This window comes from Tenrec ecaudatus, chromosome 3, assembly GCF_050624435.1.
Source record: "Tenrec ecaudatus isolate mTenEca1 chromosome 3, mTenEca1.hap1, whole genome shotgun sequence".
Classification (NCBI taxonomy): Eukaryota; Metazoa; Chordata; class Mammalia; order Afrosoricida; family Tenrecidae; genus Tenrec; species Tenrec ecaudatus.
The window spans coordinates 110,857,238-110,872,287 of NC_134532.1; the positions used below are offsets into that span (position 1 = coordinate 110,857,238).

General features: G+C 44.6%; 1 protein-coding gene across 1 annotated transcript; it reads right to left on the bottom strand.

Annotated features, from left to right (window-relative positions):
- Positions 1–15,044, bottom strand: GAR1 (GAR1 ribonucleoprotein). Its single transcript, XM_075543932.1, has 7 exons — positions 14,748–15,044; positions 14,198–14,426; positions 12,611–12,765; positions 12,130–12,189; positions 5,310–5,454; positions 939–1,004; positions 1–291 (listed from the first exon to the last, which is right to left on the bottom strand). The coding sequence occupies exons 2-7, from the start codon at positions 14,403–14,405 to the stop codon at positions 278–280; spliced, it is 648 nt and encodes a 215-aa protein (XP_075400047.1). The 5' UTR covers positions 14,406–14,426; positions 14,748–15,044; the 3' UTR covers positions 1–277.
- Positions 15,045–15,050: the final 6 nt, after the last annotated feature.

The following is a 15,050-nucleotide window of genomic DNA, read 5'->3' on the forward strand; positions in this document are numbered from 1 at the left end:
TTAAAGGAATAAAAAGCTTTATTTAAAAAAATTCAAATAGGCTTCAAAAGAAAACTCCTGTCCGTTTACTAAGCACCAGAGTGCCAGGCAGCAAGAGATTGAGTTCTGCCCTTCCAGGAGCAGGACGGCCACCCTCCTGCACTCATTTCTGCATGACGGTGACCATGTAAACCCAGTGTCATACAATGACGGTTCTTCACACTTGCTTCAGGAACAAGTAGATCAGCAAGGCTAACACAGGTGTCAAATGGCGAGGTCTGTTTGTCCACTGTTCTCTCTAATGTCCTCTCCCTGGGTAAGAGAAAATCAAAGCATTAACAGTAGAGAAAAATCATGTTTTCAAACACTATCACCCTACTCTCAAGTTCAAAATCAGCATTTGTTTTTATCAGATTTAACTCACACTTATATTATCTTTATTTTTTTCAATTACCTTTTAATAAAACATTTCACGGGATTCCAGTCATAATCCAATATACTCATTAGTAGGCTTACAAAATGCATTCAAATTAAACAAAAGTAGTAAAGGGGGATTTACAAGCTTTACCAATCCTATAAGTACCTACCACACATACTCATGTATAAGCCAAGTTTTTCAGCACATTTTTAATGGAATTTTTGTGGTAAAATTGGGTGCCTCAGCTGATATGCAGGTCAACTTATACTTGAGTATATAACAGTAGATATTAAAATACTAGTATCTAAGGAACTACGATGACTTGAAAATATATACCAAAAACCCTAGCAAACTCAGTGATGAGAAACCACCTAGCTAAACCAAACTGATGCAATTCAGAAGTAGGTGGGAAAAGATCACACAGAGCAGCAAAGAGAAAAGAAAGAATGCTATAAATTAGAGAGCAAAGGCAAACCCAATGTCCTACTGGCAGGCAATCCCAATGACAGAATTCAGTCAACTGAAGGCGTCCCCCACTCACCTCTGAAACCACCGCCCCCTCTTCCTCCTCGGAAGCCTCCACCTCCGCGGCCGCCTCTAAACCCACCTAAAGACAAAGGAAACGTGCATTACACTGGGGTCTGCCAACCCGATGCAACCTGCACAACGATGAGGAAACACTGGATCCCGTACTCCACCCTGCAGAATCTTCCAGAGTGCAATATGGAGAAACTACAGTAGTAACTGCCCAGATAAGACAAGTATTGTGTTTTAATGAAATAGGCAATCCATTACATTAAATTTGCATCAGCATTATTACTGTCTGTCTACTCAAGCTTTGGAATACGGTAGAATGGCAGACTGGAGGTTAACTGAGCTGCATATAGACCACGGCTGATAATCACACATATTAATTATCTTTGAAATGTTAAGATGTCTTCAGCATTTGATATCATCCAACATGTTTGGCTTCCTACTCAGTCTCCATTTTTACTTACTAAGAGAGCTAATTTTATCAAAAAACAAAACAAACTTAAGCCTGACTTATGAAAAGACATATGCTTCTAAAATGCTAATAGGAAAATACAAGGCAAGGGTTCAAGAAAATAAAATTAATACACTTTGGGGGGAAAAAGTATTCCAGTTATCAGCTCACCATAGCATTAATAGCAAAATTTTAAAAACACAACAACAATAGAAACACAACAAAAACCAGAATATAAATGAAGGTACCAAGACTGGAACCCTCAGGCACTGCTGATGAGACTGTAAAGTGATTGGTGCAACCACTGGGGAAGCAGAGTGGTTTTTCCTTAGAAAGTTGGGTTTTAAAAAAAAGAAAGTTGGGATTAGAAATACCGTATGCCCCAGCAATCGCACCCGGTATGCACCCTAAGGAAAGAAGAGTCACAGCAAGAACAGCCATAGCATTACACTTCCATATTCCTGGCCGCACTCCTCACAAGAGGGCAAACACGGAAGCAACCCACAGACCCACTGGTGGAAGAAGGGGGAAACTTTGCTCTATCCGCACATGACGCAACACTAAAGATTAGTCATCTGTCTGTGAAACACTGAACACCGGTGAATCTACGGGGCAGGATACTGAATGGCATGAATATTATATATGACCACTATTTTAGAGTCAAGTTTGGGGGGGGAAGGGCTGTGGGGTTGTTTTTAGGATGAACTTACCTGTCACTAAAGACTCCAAAGTCCTTTTCTATTTTACTCTCCCTTCTCCTTTTGTTTTTGTTTTTTTAAGCCACCCAAACCACTATTTATGTTTGGGGGACAAGGAATCTGGAGGGATATTTTGTTTGTTTTTAAAGAAAATACTACATATACTTACACTGCCCATCTCAAGAAATGAAATCAATAACCTACTAAACTCTCCATGTTTGTGTGTGTATGTGTGTGTATGTGTGTGTGTGTGTGTGTCCATACCCCACCTCCCCCTATTTCCGCCCTCATCTCTGGCCTCCTCATAACTCATCAAAGTGTATAAACCATGTTTCTTCTTGTTTTTCCTTATAACAATGGTGATATTAAATATTAGTGTTTCACACTAAAAAAAACCCTTGCTTTGAAAGGAGGGAGGGCTGGACGTTGCAGGCTAGCAGGTGAATGGGAATTAGCTTGGATGAAGTGGAAGACCAAACATAATGAGAGAGAAGAGTGATAAAAATGATTGAGGCAGGGTCAGAAATTGGGGAGGTTTGTTAGCGAGTTCTACCCGTGGGCATCCCGGAGGCTGAGCCCCTGTGGGAGGGAGAGCAGGCATTCGCCCATGGACAAGCGGGTCTGACAGAGAATGACTGAATGCTCAGATTGACTTCTGCTACAAATGCATCCAGGAATGTAAGGGAGCATTCAGCAGGCAACCTTACAAATACATCTAAGACATAACAGAGCTCAGTGAGGGAATGAATTGCTGGATCTTGGGGATCAGGACCAGTCTCAGAGGACCAAGAACAAGTGACATCACACAGTTCACAAAGGCAGTGTGCTACATCTGACTTGAGCGAGCAGTGACCAGGGTCGCAAATGCTCGTCAGTAGCCCCCTGAGGTCCACCCATTGATTGGCCGCTCCCCGCCCAGAGAAGAGAAATGAAACGGAAAGACATATGGGCACAATTAGTCTACTGGCTGATGGACCACACAAATGTCACTCTCCATGATGCTGTGACCCAAGGAACCAAAGCTGCAGGGATACATACCACTACCAACTGCTGAAAGGGACCACATTAGAAGGTTCTGGATAAGAGGGGGAGGGAAATGTGGAATAAACAAAGTCCTAAACTATGGGACCTGACTTGCTGGTTGGACATAGGCGGATGGGAGCTTCTTCTTCAACCCTTCAGGTCTGGAATGGAACCGCCCTAGTGAGAAAATAACTATTGAAGGCGTGAAGGGCATTATTTACGCAAAGACAAAGTGCAGAGGGTTGGGAAAGGAGGAGGACTGGAAACAAGAAACAAGGGGAAAGCCACAGAGGTGATGGAGGTACCCTGAGGGATTTGCAGTGGCTATGCTAAAGCAAACCCCATGTGAAAGGGTGAATGCGAAAACCAGGATCGACTCTGTGGACTGTCACTTCGATCCCAGAAGCAGGCTGGGGTGGGGGTGGGGGGCGGGGAGGAGGATGCTAGAGGCCCTCCATTCAGCAAATACTCACAGGTAACCCTCCATTCAGCAAATACTCACAGGTAACCCTCCAAAAAGAGATTCTGACCACATGCACAGCGGCTGATGGAAAAGAACACAGCTCAAATCCAAGAGTGGCTCAAGGGGCGAAAAGCCCTGGCAATCGGCTCCCAGAGGACAACCCCGGGAACCCCACGGGACAGTTCTTCGTCACACAGCAGCACCAAAGCTGACTTGACACACACCATCACCAGCCTCCAGACAGAGTTCATACTAATGCACTCAGGCCATTTTAAGAAATGCTCTGCTGACGAAAGTACATTACATATATACAGTGAAATCTTCACAACTGGACCGATACATAATATGAAACACAGAGAAAAGGCTGGCGTCGTCCAGGATTTCATTTTGCTTGGATCCACAATCAGCGCTCTTGAAGGCTGCAGTCAAGAGATCAAAGGACTCACGACATTGGGTATATGAGCTACTCAGGATCTCTTCAAAGCGCTGAAGGGCAAGGATGTTCCCCTGAGGACTAAGGTATCCCTGACCCAAGTGGTGGCATGTTCAACTACCTCATAAGCTTGTGAAAGTCGCACACTGAGTAAAGAAGACTGAAGAAAACTCAATGCATAGGCATTACTGAGTTGGCAAAGAATATGGAAAAGTACCACGGACTGTCAAAAGAACAAACAAATCTGTCTTGGAAGAAGGACAGCCAGAACGCTCCACAGAAGCGAGGACAGTGAGACTCGGTGTCACATACTTTGGGGATGTTACCAGGAGGTACCAGTTCCTGGAGGACATTAAGTTCGGTCCAGTGGAAGGACAGCCGTGCGGTAAGAAGTACTGGCACCCTGCATGCAACAAGGGGCTCAAACCTAACAGCCATTTTAAGGGTGGCACAGCACTGGACAGTGTCGCTAGAAGTTGCAGCCAACTTGATGGCACCCAACAACAGCAGAGGAAGATAATGACATTAAACTGAGAGAAGCAGAGACACAATTAGGACTTGCTCTCTTAGAAGGGGCTCGAAAGCAGTGAGAGGCTCTTCTTTGATCCTGTAGCAGAAGCTCCCAAGCCCAAGTCTGAACTCCTCTGGCTGGACACGTGAGCTCCATGTTTCGCTCTGTCAATTACATGTCCCATTGTGCACACACTTAATCCTCCTGCCGACCCTGCTCATTATCTAACTGCCTGTACAGCTGAATACACCAGCGCCTCGGGAAATGCAGTCACCAAAATTGTGAAATGACAGCAAAAAACGAAGGACGGTAAAATTCCTTGAAATAATACCAGAAGACATGCGCTTTACTTATGGGTCTGCCAATTACTGATTACAGAAAATGACTTTTTGTAAGCCTCTGCTTCCTCATCCACATGGGTTATTATAGCTACTTCGCAAGATTCTGCTGAGCATTAAAGAAGTTGGATGTCAGCCCACATGCAACATTAATATTAACTAACAGAAACTAAATTCCTGTAAGATAACCTTATACTGCATTAAAGTGTCTAATGAAAACCGTAAGAGCTGAAATTATTAAGACTTTTTCTTTTAAAGTTAAGTGGTTGAAACAGCATTTGCACCATAAGCAATGTGACACGATATGAAAGTAACTATCAAACATATAAATTGATGGTTGCTTTGTCTACATACAAAATTAAATTCTACTACGCAGCATCTTTTATTCTAAAATGTAAGAGAAAGTCAACTAGCTGTGACTCTGAAACAGCATTAGAAACTTTTCCCAACAAGGAACTTACCGCCTCTACCACCACCCCTGCCGCCGCCTCTGCCCCCTCCTCCTCTGCCTCCTCCTCGGCCACCGCCTCTTGGAGGTCCTTTCTCACCCGGAGGCCGCGGTAAAAACCTCTGCAGTGGCAGCAGTTTATACGGGTCGATATAAAACTGGAAGTTTAGAACAGAAGCAATTAGCAGGATCACTTGAGGGCAGTATAACGCAAACATCATGAGCCTAAATAAAAACATAGTACTGCCTAGGTTCAAACCCCACTCTGCCACTTGATACTGTGAAACCCTGAGCAAGGTCTTCGTTACTTTGGGTCTTAATTTTCTCATCTGTAAAATGAAGCGAATAAAGTATCTACCTCACATTAACAAAGCTATTATGAGACCAAAGAGTAATAATGTATATAAAACACTTTGGCATACAAGAAATACTGCATGCAGCTAAATAAAAGCCAAGATTAATTCAATCTCTTTTCCTCTTTTGAAATGGATTCTTTGCAAAATTTACCCATATTTCCTTCAACAGGAATGCCATAATATAAACCTTTTAAAATGCAAAATAAAGCACGGACGTACTAGCTATTCCAAGACCTTAATAAAGGATGAATTCAATAAAACATTGGAGATACAACATAACATATATACATTCTCAGTTCTTTGATAGAACATGCTTCCAAACTGTAATCTACTTCTTGCTGTCAAGCTTATTCCAACTCACAGTGCCACGACAGGCCAGAGCAGAACCGCCCACAGGGTTCCCAGGGCTGTGCGCTTTATGGAAACAGCCGGCCAGCCACATCTTTCACTAGCAGAGCGGCTGGTAAATTCAAACTCTCAATCTAGCACCACTTGTCTGTCAGTCTGACAAACTGTGGTGCCTTGTGTGTTGCTGTGATGCTGGAAGTTATGTCACTGGTATTTCAAATGCCAGCAGGGCCGCCCACAATGACCAGGTTTCAGCAGAGCCTCCAGACAAAGAACAGAAAACAAAGAGGGACAGGGCTCCTGGAGGAAGAAGCTGCTGAAAACTTCAAGCACAGCTTCAAAGCACCATCAAATACTGGAAGCCGAAACAAAGGACACATTGGCACAGATACTACCTGCAGATGGCCTTCACGTCTGAGGGCACTTGAAATGTGACCGAAGAGAAGATGATCTCTTGAAGGGGAGTCAACAGGGTGACATGAGTCGGGTAAAGTCTGTGGGAGAGGAGCCTCTGGGATCTTCATTTGTTAAAGGGACAGGACTCAAGGTAAAAATAAACAACTGTAGATATCTCCTCATGAACGGAACTTGGAGTGTGCAAAGTATGAATTTAGGAAGAGTGGAAGTGGTCAAAAATGAAAAGGAACTCATGATGAATACTTTAGGCATTAGTGAGCCGAATGGGGCTAGTATTGGCGATTTGGAATCAGAAAATCTTATGACTTACTACAGGGGATAACACAATCAAAAGGAATGGAGTGACATTCAGTGTCAAAAAGGATCTAGAAGCACTGTGATCGATGATCTCTATCCGCTTTCAAGGAAATCTAATCAATACAACTATTAATCAAATTTATGCACTAAACACAAAAGCTAGTGAAGAAATTGAAGAATTCTACCAATGACTTCAATCGGAAGTTGATCAAGCATGCAATCAAGATGCACTGATAGTTATTGGTGATTCAAATGCAAAAGTGGGAAGAAAAAAAAGGAACAGCAGTTGGAAAATAAGGAAAATAGAGATTGCATGACAGAATTTTGTAAAAGCATGATTTGTTCAGAGCAAAGATGTTTTTGTCAAGACAATTATATACATGGACTTCCCCAGAGGAAATATATACAAACCAAATTGATTACATCTGTGGGAAGACACAATGGAGAAGCTCAATATCAGCAGCTAAAACCAGACCAAGGGCCGACTGTGAAACAGATCAATTGATCACATGTAAAATCAGGATCAAAGGAAAATGAAAGAAATTGAAAACAAGTCCACAGGAGCCAAAATACTACCTTGAGTCTATCCCACTTGAATTTCAAGATCATAAGAACAGATTTAATGCATTAAATACTAGAACATCAAGAACAACACGCATGAAGAAAGCAACAGAAGGGCTCAAGTAGAAAGCAAATGTTTGAGGATGATGGCAACAAATGTACAAACGTGCTCCACACAATGGATGGATGGATGGATAGTGTGAAGAATTGTACGAGCCCCGAATAAAATGATGGGAAAAACACTGGAAAGAAAGAAAAGATCAAAGTGTATGTCAGAAGTGACTCTGAAACTTGCTCTGAATCAGAGTAGCTGAGCAAATGGAAGAAAGGATGAATTGAAGTAAAGGAGTTGAAAAATAGAAAATTTCAAAGGGTAGCTTGAGAAGACAAATCTAAATATTACAAGGAAATGTGCAAGGATCTAGAGTTAGGAACCGGAAAAGGACTAACACGCTCAGCATATCTTAAACTGAAAGAACTCAAGAAAAAATTCAAGCCTCGAGTTGCAATCTTGAAAGATTCTGTAGGCAAAATATGGAGTGGTGCAAGCAGCACAGGAGAAGAAGAATACAGTCACTGGACCAAACCAAACTAGTCAACAGTCCTTCATTTCTGGAGGGAGCATATAAGCAAGAAGTAGGTGGTGAAGGAGTAAATTCAAGGTGCATTGAAAGCATGACCTAAAGCAAAGACTCCAGGAAAGGCCGGAACACCCACTGAAGTGTTTCAGAATGCTCAAGAAGCACTGGAAGCACTCCCTCGTCTCTGCCAGGACATTTGGAAGACGACTACCTGGCCACATGACCGGAAGAGATCCGTATTTGTGCCCACTCCAAAAAAAGGGTGACCAAAAAAGGACAAGTACAGCATGAGTCCACTGAGGTAAGCTTTTAAAAAATGCAAAAGGGCATAATAGGGAAAAGGCTGTATACAACGATCCCTGGGGTGAGACCAGGTCATACGGCAGGGACCAGATCACATACAGGGATACACATGGCAGACAACTAAAAAGCTGGGGAAAGGGAAAAAAAATTTTTTTAAAAGCAATGGGTAGCAGGGGCACAGGGCACTAACCCACCCCAGGGGAGGGTATTGTTTATATCTCCACAGGGAAAGAGGGACCGGACCTCAACCCAGTGCTCCAAGATGTGAATGCAGCATACTGGCATGGAGTAGGGAACCAGTGGAGAGGTCTGGGGGGCCGGCCCCAGTCCCAACTACTAAGTGGACACCTGCCCCTCCCCCCATTAGAATGTATTTCAAAAGACAGCATTGAATCTGCAGGTCCAGGAGATGGACATATCTGATCGGAGCACACGGAGCTGATGAAGGGGGAGGAGGAGAGAGTGGAGGACATCCTGGCCCACCAGACCATGAGGACGATGACCTCAATTAGAGCAGCCAGTCCACAGAGAAGACCACATGGCCAGCCCCTCTATGAGACATGACCCCCTCACTGACCCATAGCTCTACAGAGGACAACACTGGAGACAGTGTGGGAATTGCACCCAATCTGATCCTGCCACACCGAGGCAAAATCCCAAGGCAGTGCAACAACAAGTGATCCAAATTGGTAGTGGGAGGCCTGGCAGGGCATGATCAAGGGAATGTAACAAAGAGGAATTGCTGAAACCCTGGTGGGAACTGAGCATAATAGTGGGACAGGAGGAAAAGCCAAGAGAAATAGAGGAAAGAGCTGGAAGACAAGGGCATTTATAGGTCTAGATAAAGACATGTATATATGCAAATACATTTATATGAGGATGGGGAAATAGATCTGTGTGCATATATTTATAAGTTTAGTATTAAGGTAGCAGAAGGAAATTGGGCCACCACTCAAGTACTACCCCAATGCAAGAATACTTTCTTCTATTAAATGGGCATTCTATGACGCTCACCTTCCCAACACAATCACTGAAGACAAAGTGGGTCAATAAGCAAATGTGGTGAGGAAAGCTGATGGTGCCCAGTTATCAAAAGAGATAGCGTCTGGGGTCTTAAAGGCAAACAAGCGGCCATCTAGCTCAGAAGCAACAAAGACCACATGGAAGAAGCACACCAGCCTGTGTGATCACAAGGTGCCAAAGGAATCAGTTGTCAGGCATCAAAGAACAAAAAAATCATATCACTGTGTGCTCACCTCCATGGTACGATGGCTGAAGACAAATGGGTGCATAAGCAAATGTGGCGAAGAAAGCTGATGGTGACCAGCTATCAAAAGATATAGCGTCTGGGGTCTTAAGGGCTTGAAGGTAAACAAGCAGCCATCTAGCTCAGAAGCAACAAAGCCCACATGGAAGAAGCACACCAGTATGTGCAATCACGAGGTGTTGAAGGGATCATGTATCAGGCATCATCAGAACAAAAAATCTTACCATAGTGAATGAGAGTGGGAGTGCAGGGTGGAGACTTAAAGCCCATTTCTCGGCCACTGGAGATCCCCTTGCAGAAGGGTCTCAGGGAGGAGATGAGCCAGTCGGGGTGTGATATAGCAACAATGAAAAATACAACTTTCCTCTAGTTCCTAAATGTTTTTCCCCCTCCCTTCTCCCCCCAACTATCATGATCCCAATTCTACCTTGCAAGTTTGGCCAGATTAGAGTATGTACACTGGTACAGATAGGAACCAGAAATACAGGGAATCCAGGGCAGATGATCCCTTCAGGACTAGTAGTACGAGTGGTAATGCTGGGAGGGTAGGTTGGAAAGGGGGAACAGATTACAAGGATCTACATGTGACCTCCTCCCTGGGGGACGGACAACAGAAAAGTGGGTGAAGGGAGATGTCGGACAGGACAAGATATGACAAAACAATAATTGATAAATTATCAAGGGTTCATGAGGGAGTGGGGAGCAGGGAGAGATGGGGAAAGATGATGACCTGATGCCAGGGGCTTAAGTGGAGAGCAAATGTTTTGAGAATGATAAGGGCAATGAATGTACAAATGTGCTTTACACAATTGATGTATATATGGATGGTGATAAGAGTTGTATGAACCCCTAATAAAACGACATATATATATATATATACAGAAAAAAAGGTGACCCAACAGAAAACTCAAACTACAGAAGGGTATTACACATAAATAAAGTGTTGCTTAAGATCACCCAACAATGGTTGCAGCAGCACATTGACAGGGAACTGCCAGAAGTTCAGGACGGATTCGTAAGAGGACGTGAAACAAGTGACATCATTGTTGATGTCAGATGGACCTTCGCTAAAAAGCAGAGAACACCAGAAAGATGTTTACTTGAGTTTCATTGACTGTGCAAAGGCATCCGGCTCAGGGGCTCATAACAAACTACGAATCATACCGAGAAGAATGGGAATTCCAAAACATTTCATTGTGGTCAGGGGAACTTGTACATGGATCAAGAGGCAGTTGAGCGACACAAACAAGGGAATACTGCAGGGTTTAAAATCAGGAAAGGTGTGGGTCAGTGTTATATCCTCTCACCACAGTTATTCAACCTGTATGCTGAGCATATATAATCAGAGAAGCTGGACTATATGAAAAAGCATGTGCATCAGGATTGTTAGAAGGCTTATTAACAGCCTGGGGTAGGCAGATGGCACAACCCCGCTTGCTGAAAGTGAGGACTTGCTGATGAAGATCAAGGACTGTAGTCATCACTATAGACTACAACTCAAGGTAAAGAAGACCAATATCCTCACAACGGGACAGTAATAGGTAACATCATGATAAATGGAATAAAGGTTGAAGTTGTCGAGGATTTTATCTTGCTTGGATCGACAATGGACGCTCATAGAAGCAAGTCAAGAGACAAACAGACATTGCACTAGGTAAATCTGCTGCACAAGACTTCTTTAGAGTAATGAAGAGCAAGGATGTTACTCCGAAGACTAAGGTATGCCTGATCCAAGCCATGATATTCTCTATTGTCTCATACACATGTGAATGTAGAACAACGAATAAGGAAAACCAAATAAGAATCAATTAATTTTAATTATGGTGCTAGAGAAGAATATTGAAAGTACTATGGACTGATAAAAGGACAAACCAATCTGTCTTGGAAGAATTAAGGCCAGAATGCTCCTTAGAGGCAAAGATGGAAAGACTGTCTTACACCAGACCCTAGAGAAAGACATCATGTTTGGTAAAGCAGAGGGGCAGTAAAAAGGAAGGCCTTCGTAGTGGCTGCATCAACGGGCCCAAGCATAGGACCAACTGTGAGACGGCGGAGGGCCATGCAGTGTTTGATTCTGTTGTACATAGCTTCGCGGTGGATTGGAGTTGACTCGATGGCACCTAATAACAAGCTATCAGCAGCCAAGTGCTTAATTCCTTGCTCCAGGATGGTTCCTTAAACTGCAATGTTGTTACTTAAAATTGAATGTGTATACACTTCCCTGCTTTGTCATTTTTATTCCTTACAGAAAATCCTCTCAAATAAAGAGCCTCTCTGTCAAATACCACAGCCATCAGCCACAAGGAATTATTTAAATTAACGATAAAGTCAATCCCTGAGTTAAACTAGAACATTTTAGATACTCAACAGTTAACTACACGTGGCCAATAGCTACTGCCCCAGCCAGGAACATCTATCACAACTAAAAGTTCATTTGGGCGGCACTGAGCTAGAGACCAGTTAAACACAGGTTTGATAACCGAAACCCACCGTCATGGAATTGACCCCAATTCGTGTGACCCCCTAAAGGGTTTTCTAGGCTGTAAATCTTTCCAAGAGCAATAGTCTCATCTTTCTCCCAAGGAGTGACTGGTGGGTTTGAACTGCCATCTTGTGGTTAGTAACCCCATGTCCACTTGGGAGCAGCACACAGCTTCTGGCTTTATAAGGACAGATTAAACTTGTATCATAAACTTGACTCACCTTTTGTAGTTTTTTGAAGGAAGATGCCTTCATATTTTCTGACAGTTTAACTGAAAAATACTATTTATTGCATTAAGGAACAAATCACCAAATAAACGAAAGCATTAAAACTTCCGATTTCCTGTTTCCTATTCATACCAGACAGTAATAGACAGAGGGCTAAAAAAAATGCTGGAATACCAGGCAAAAATGAGAACAAAATACCTTCCAATGCTCCCAAAGCAAAACCCAAAACAGCATATATTTTTAAAAAGTGCTAGGTTTCCCCCATTCCACCAAGTCACCTTTCTAAGGCCCACCATTTCTATACACTTTGATACACACATTCCCCACGATTCTACTTTGTGATCCAATCTGCAGCAGTAAGTGCTCTATCTAACACGAGATAGTAAGTCTAATTAGCACAATACTTAATCGGCAGAGAAAAAGCAGAGAGTAATTTTTGAATTAAGTCGCTAGGCCCTCCAAAGCAAAAGGATACAAAATCTCTAAGTTGTCCGAATATTTCATCTACTTTTCCAATTTGTTCTTTGTTTTCTAAATACACAGGAGCATTGAAGTAAGGCACCTTGTTTTCATCGGTGACACATTTACAGATGATGTCATCTTCACAGGGATGCATGAACTCTCCTAACACTGAGAAAAGACAAGAAAGGGTTAATTTAGAAAACTCTTCTAAACGAGAAGGACTAGCTGATGGCTTTCTGCCTGGTTTCCTAGGACACGACCCAGACTGGTACTATCTAAAAACAAAAAACCAAACTCGCTGCTATGGAGTTGATTGCAACTCACAGTGATCCCATAGGGCAGGGTAGACTGGAATCTTTCTGACAGTAGAAAGCCTCATCTCCCTGCAGAATAGCTGGTGGTTTCGAACTGCTGATTTTGTGATTAGCAGCCCAATGTGTAGTCACTACCCTACCAGGGCTCCTCGATACCATGTTAAGCCAGAAGATACGTCATTAAAAGTGCAGACTCTGAAATCAAACTTCCAACACTGGTCTACCAACTTCACAATGTACTCAGCTCTGAGGAGCCCCGGTGGTGCTGCCACGTAAGCACTAGTAAGCAAGCTTCTAAACCACCAGCCACTCTCTGGAAGTTATGAGACTGTCTGCTCCCATAAAGATTGGTGGCTTCAGAAATCCTCTGTACAGTTGCTAGGAGTTGGGATCAGAACCAAGTCCACAGCTAACTCTGCTCCAGTGTCCTCATCCAGTGTCCAGTGTACTGGGCTAATAAAAGTACCTCCATCTAGCATCAAGTATTTAAAGATTAAAGTGGAGAATGACAGTTGCTTTACTTGATTATTTCATTGAATAATGCTCCCTTCTCCTGGCTTCTCTTCTTTCTCCCTAATCAGGAGTCAACCTTTTCCTCTCTTTCCCACTCCTGTAACCAACTTCTAAATGTTTCAAGCATAGAATTTCAAATAACTGCCTTTATTTCTGCCACTCAAACTGAAATGTTCATCACATTCCTGCAAAACCAGCTCTATATCCCTATCCGAAGGCTACAGAGAGAACCTATGGCTGTGGATTCTAATGAATCCATCCTATTTTATTCCTGTTGACATCGCTAATTCTTTCTTGACCCCGTTGCCTCTATCTCAGTGCTCGATGGCTGTCCCCTTTTCAAGCCATCCTGCTGCAGCCTCAGGCATTGATTGCCCTCCCTCCCAACTCAGTGACAGTAACTCCACAACTGCTCTGCTCCCCGTCTTTCTCCTGCTTTCACCCTCCGCAAAAAAAATAAAACCAACAACCTTGTTTTCTGCTTTCTTTTACTGTTCATTTACCACTAGCTTCATGGTCCTAGCATAGAAATTTAACCGAATCAGTTTTCTTATTTATAAGACGGGAGACATGGACGGACTCGGCCAAAAGCTACAGCTGTTACTCTTGCGAATTTCCACTTCCATGCTGCGTGGCAGTCTTCGCCTTCCTGTGCCCCAGCGACGACACGTCGCCGTGGAGCATTGAACGCACACAGACCTATCTTCCCCCGCCACTGGCTCTCCCTGCCACCCCCGCCGCCACAGGGAAGCTACGCGTGAACGCCCACATACAAACGACACGTTCCGGAGGTCCTTGGTCTTGAAATTTGTTGAAGCCTCCACGACCACCCCCTCGTCCAAAGCCCCCACGGCCGCCGCCGCCGCCTCTGAAGTTGGCGCCGCCACCTCGGAAGTGGTTGTTGCCGCCGCCGCCACGATTGAAGCCGCCACCGCCGCCACCTCGATTAAAGCCTCCACGACCTCCGCCTCGAAAAGACATGCTGCCTCCTCCCTGCGGAGACTGGGGCGCCGTGCGGTCAGCTCGCGGTGGCCTCTGGTTCCACCGCCCGACTCCTCAGAGCCTCCCCCAGGAAAACCATACCAGGGGGCTGCGATGGTGGGAACTCGGCCAACGCACCCGGCCGGGGCACCCACGACGACCCCGAGGGGGGAGGCGAGGGACCTCTCCACGGGCTTGGGGGCACCGTGCCCCGCATTAGCATCTCCTCCCCCCAAGAGGCAGCAAGGCCTTGGGACATTCCTTTCCCCTCCCTCCGCTCCCGCCGCGCGGCACCCCGCTTCCAGAACCCTCCGACCCCAGGGTTTCCAGGGCCCCACTCACCGGCGCCACGTGCTGCGCTGGCCGGCGCGCGCGCACACCCACTCACGGGTCCTGCTCTCCGGGGCCTCCGCGGCCACCGTACTCCGCGCTAACTTGGAGGCGGGTCGCCGTAGGGCTCATCCAACCGGAAACTGCAGTCACCGATCGGCCAAAAGGAACCCGTCAGCTGCGAGACTAGCAATAACGCCCCCTTTCTAAAACAAACTTCATCCCTGGAGGGGCGCTAGGAGTCCGGAGTCGACTGCTATCGAACTTCAAGCACTAATTTTACGGCAGTCCGGTCGGCCTGCTTGACGGCACGTA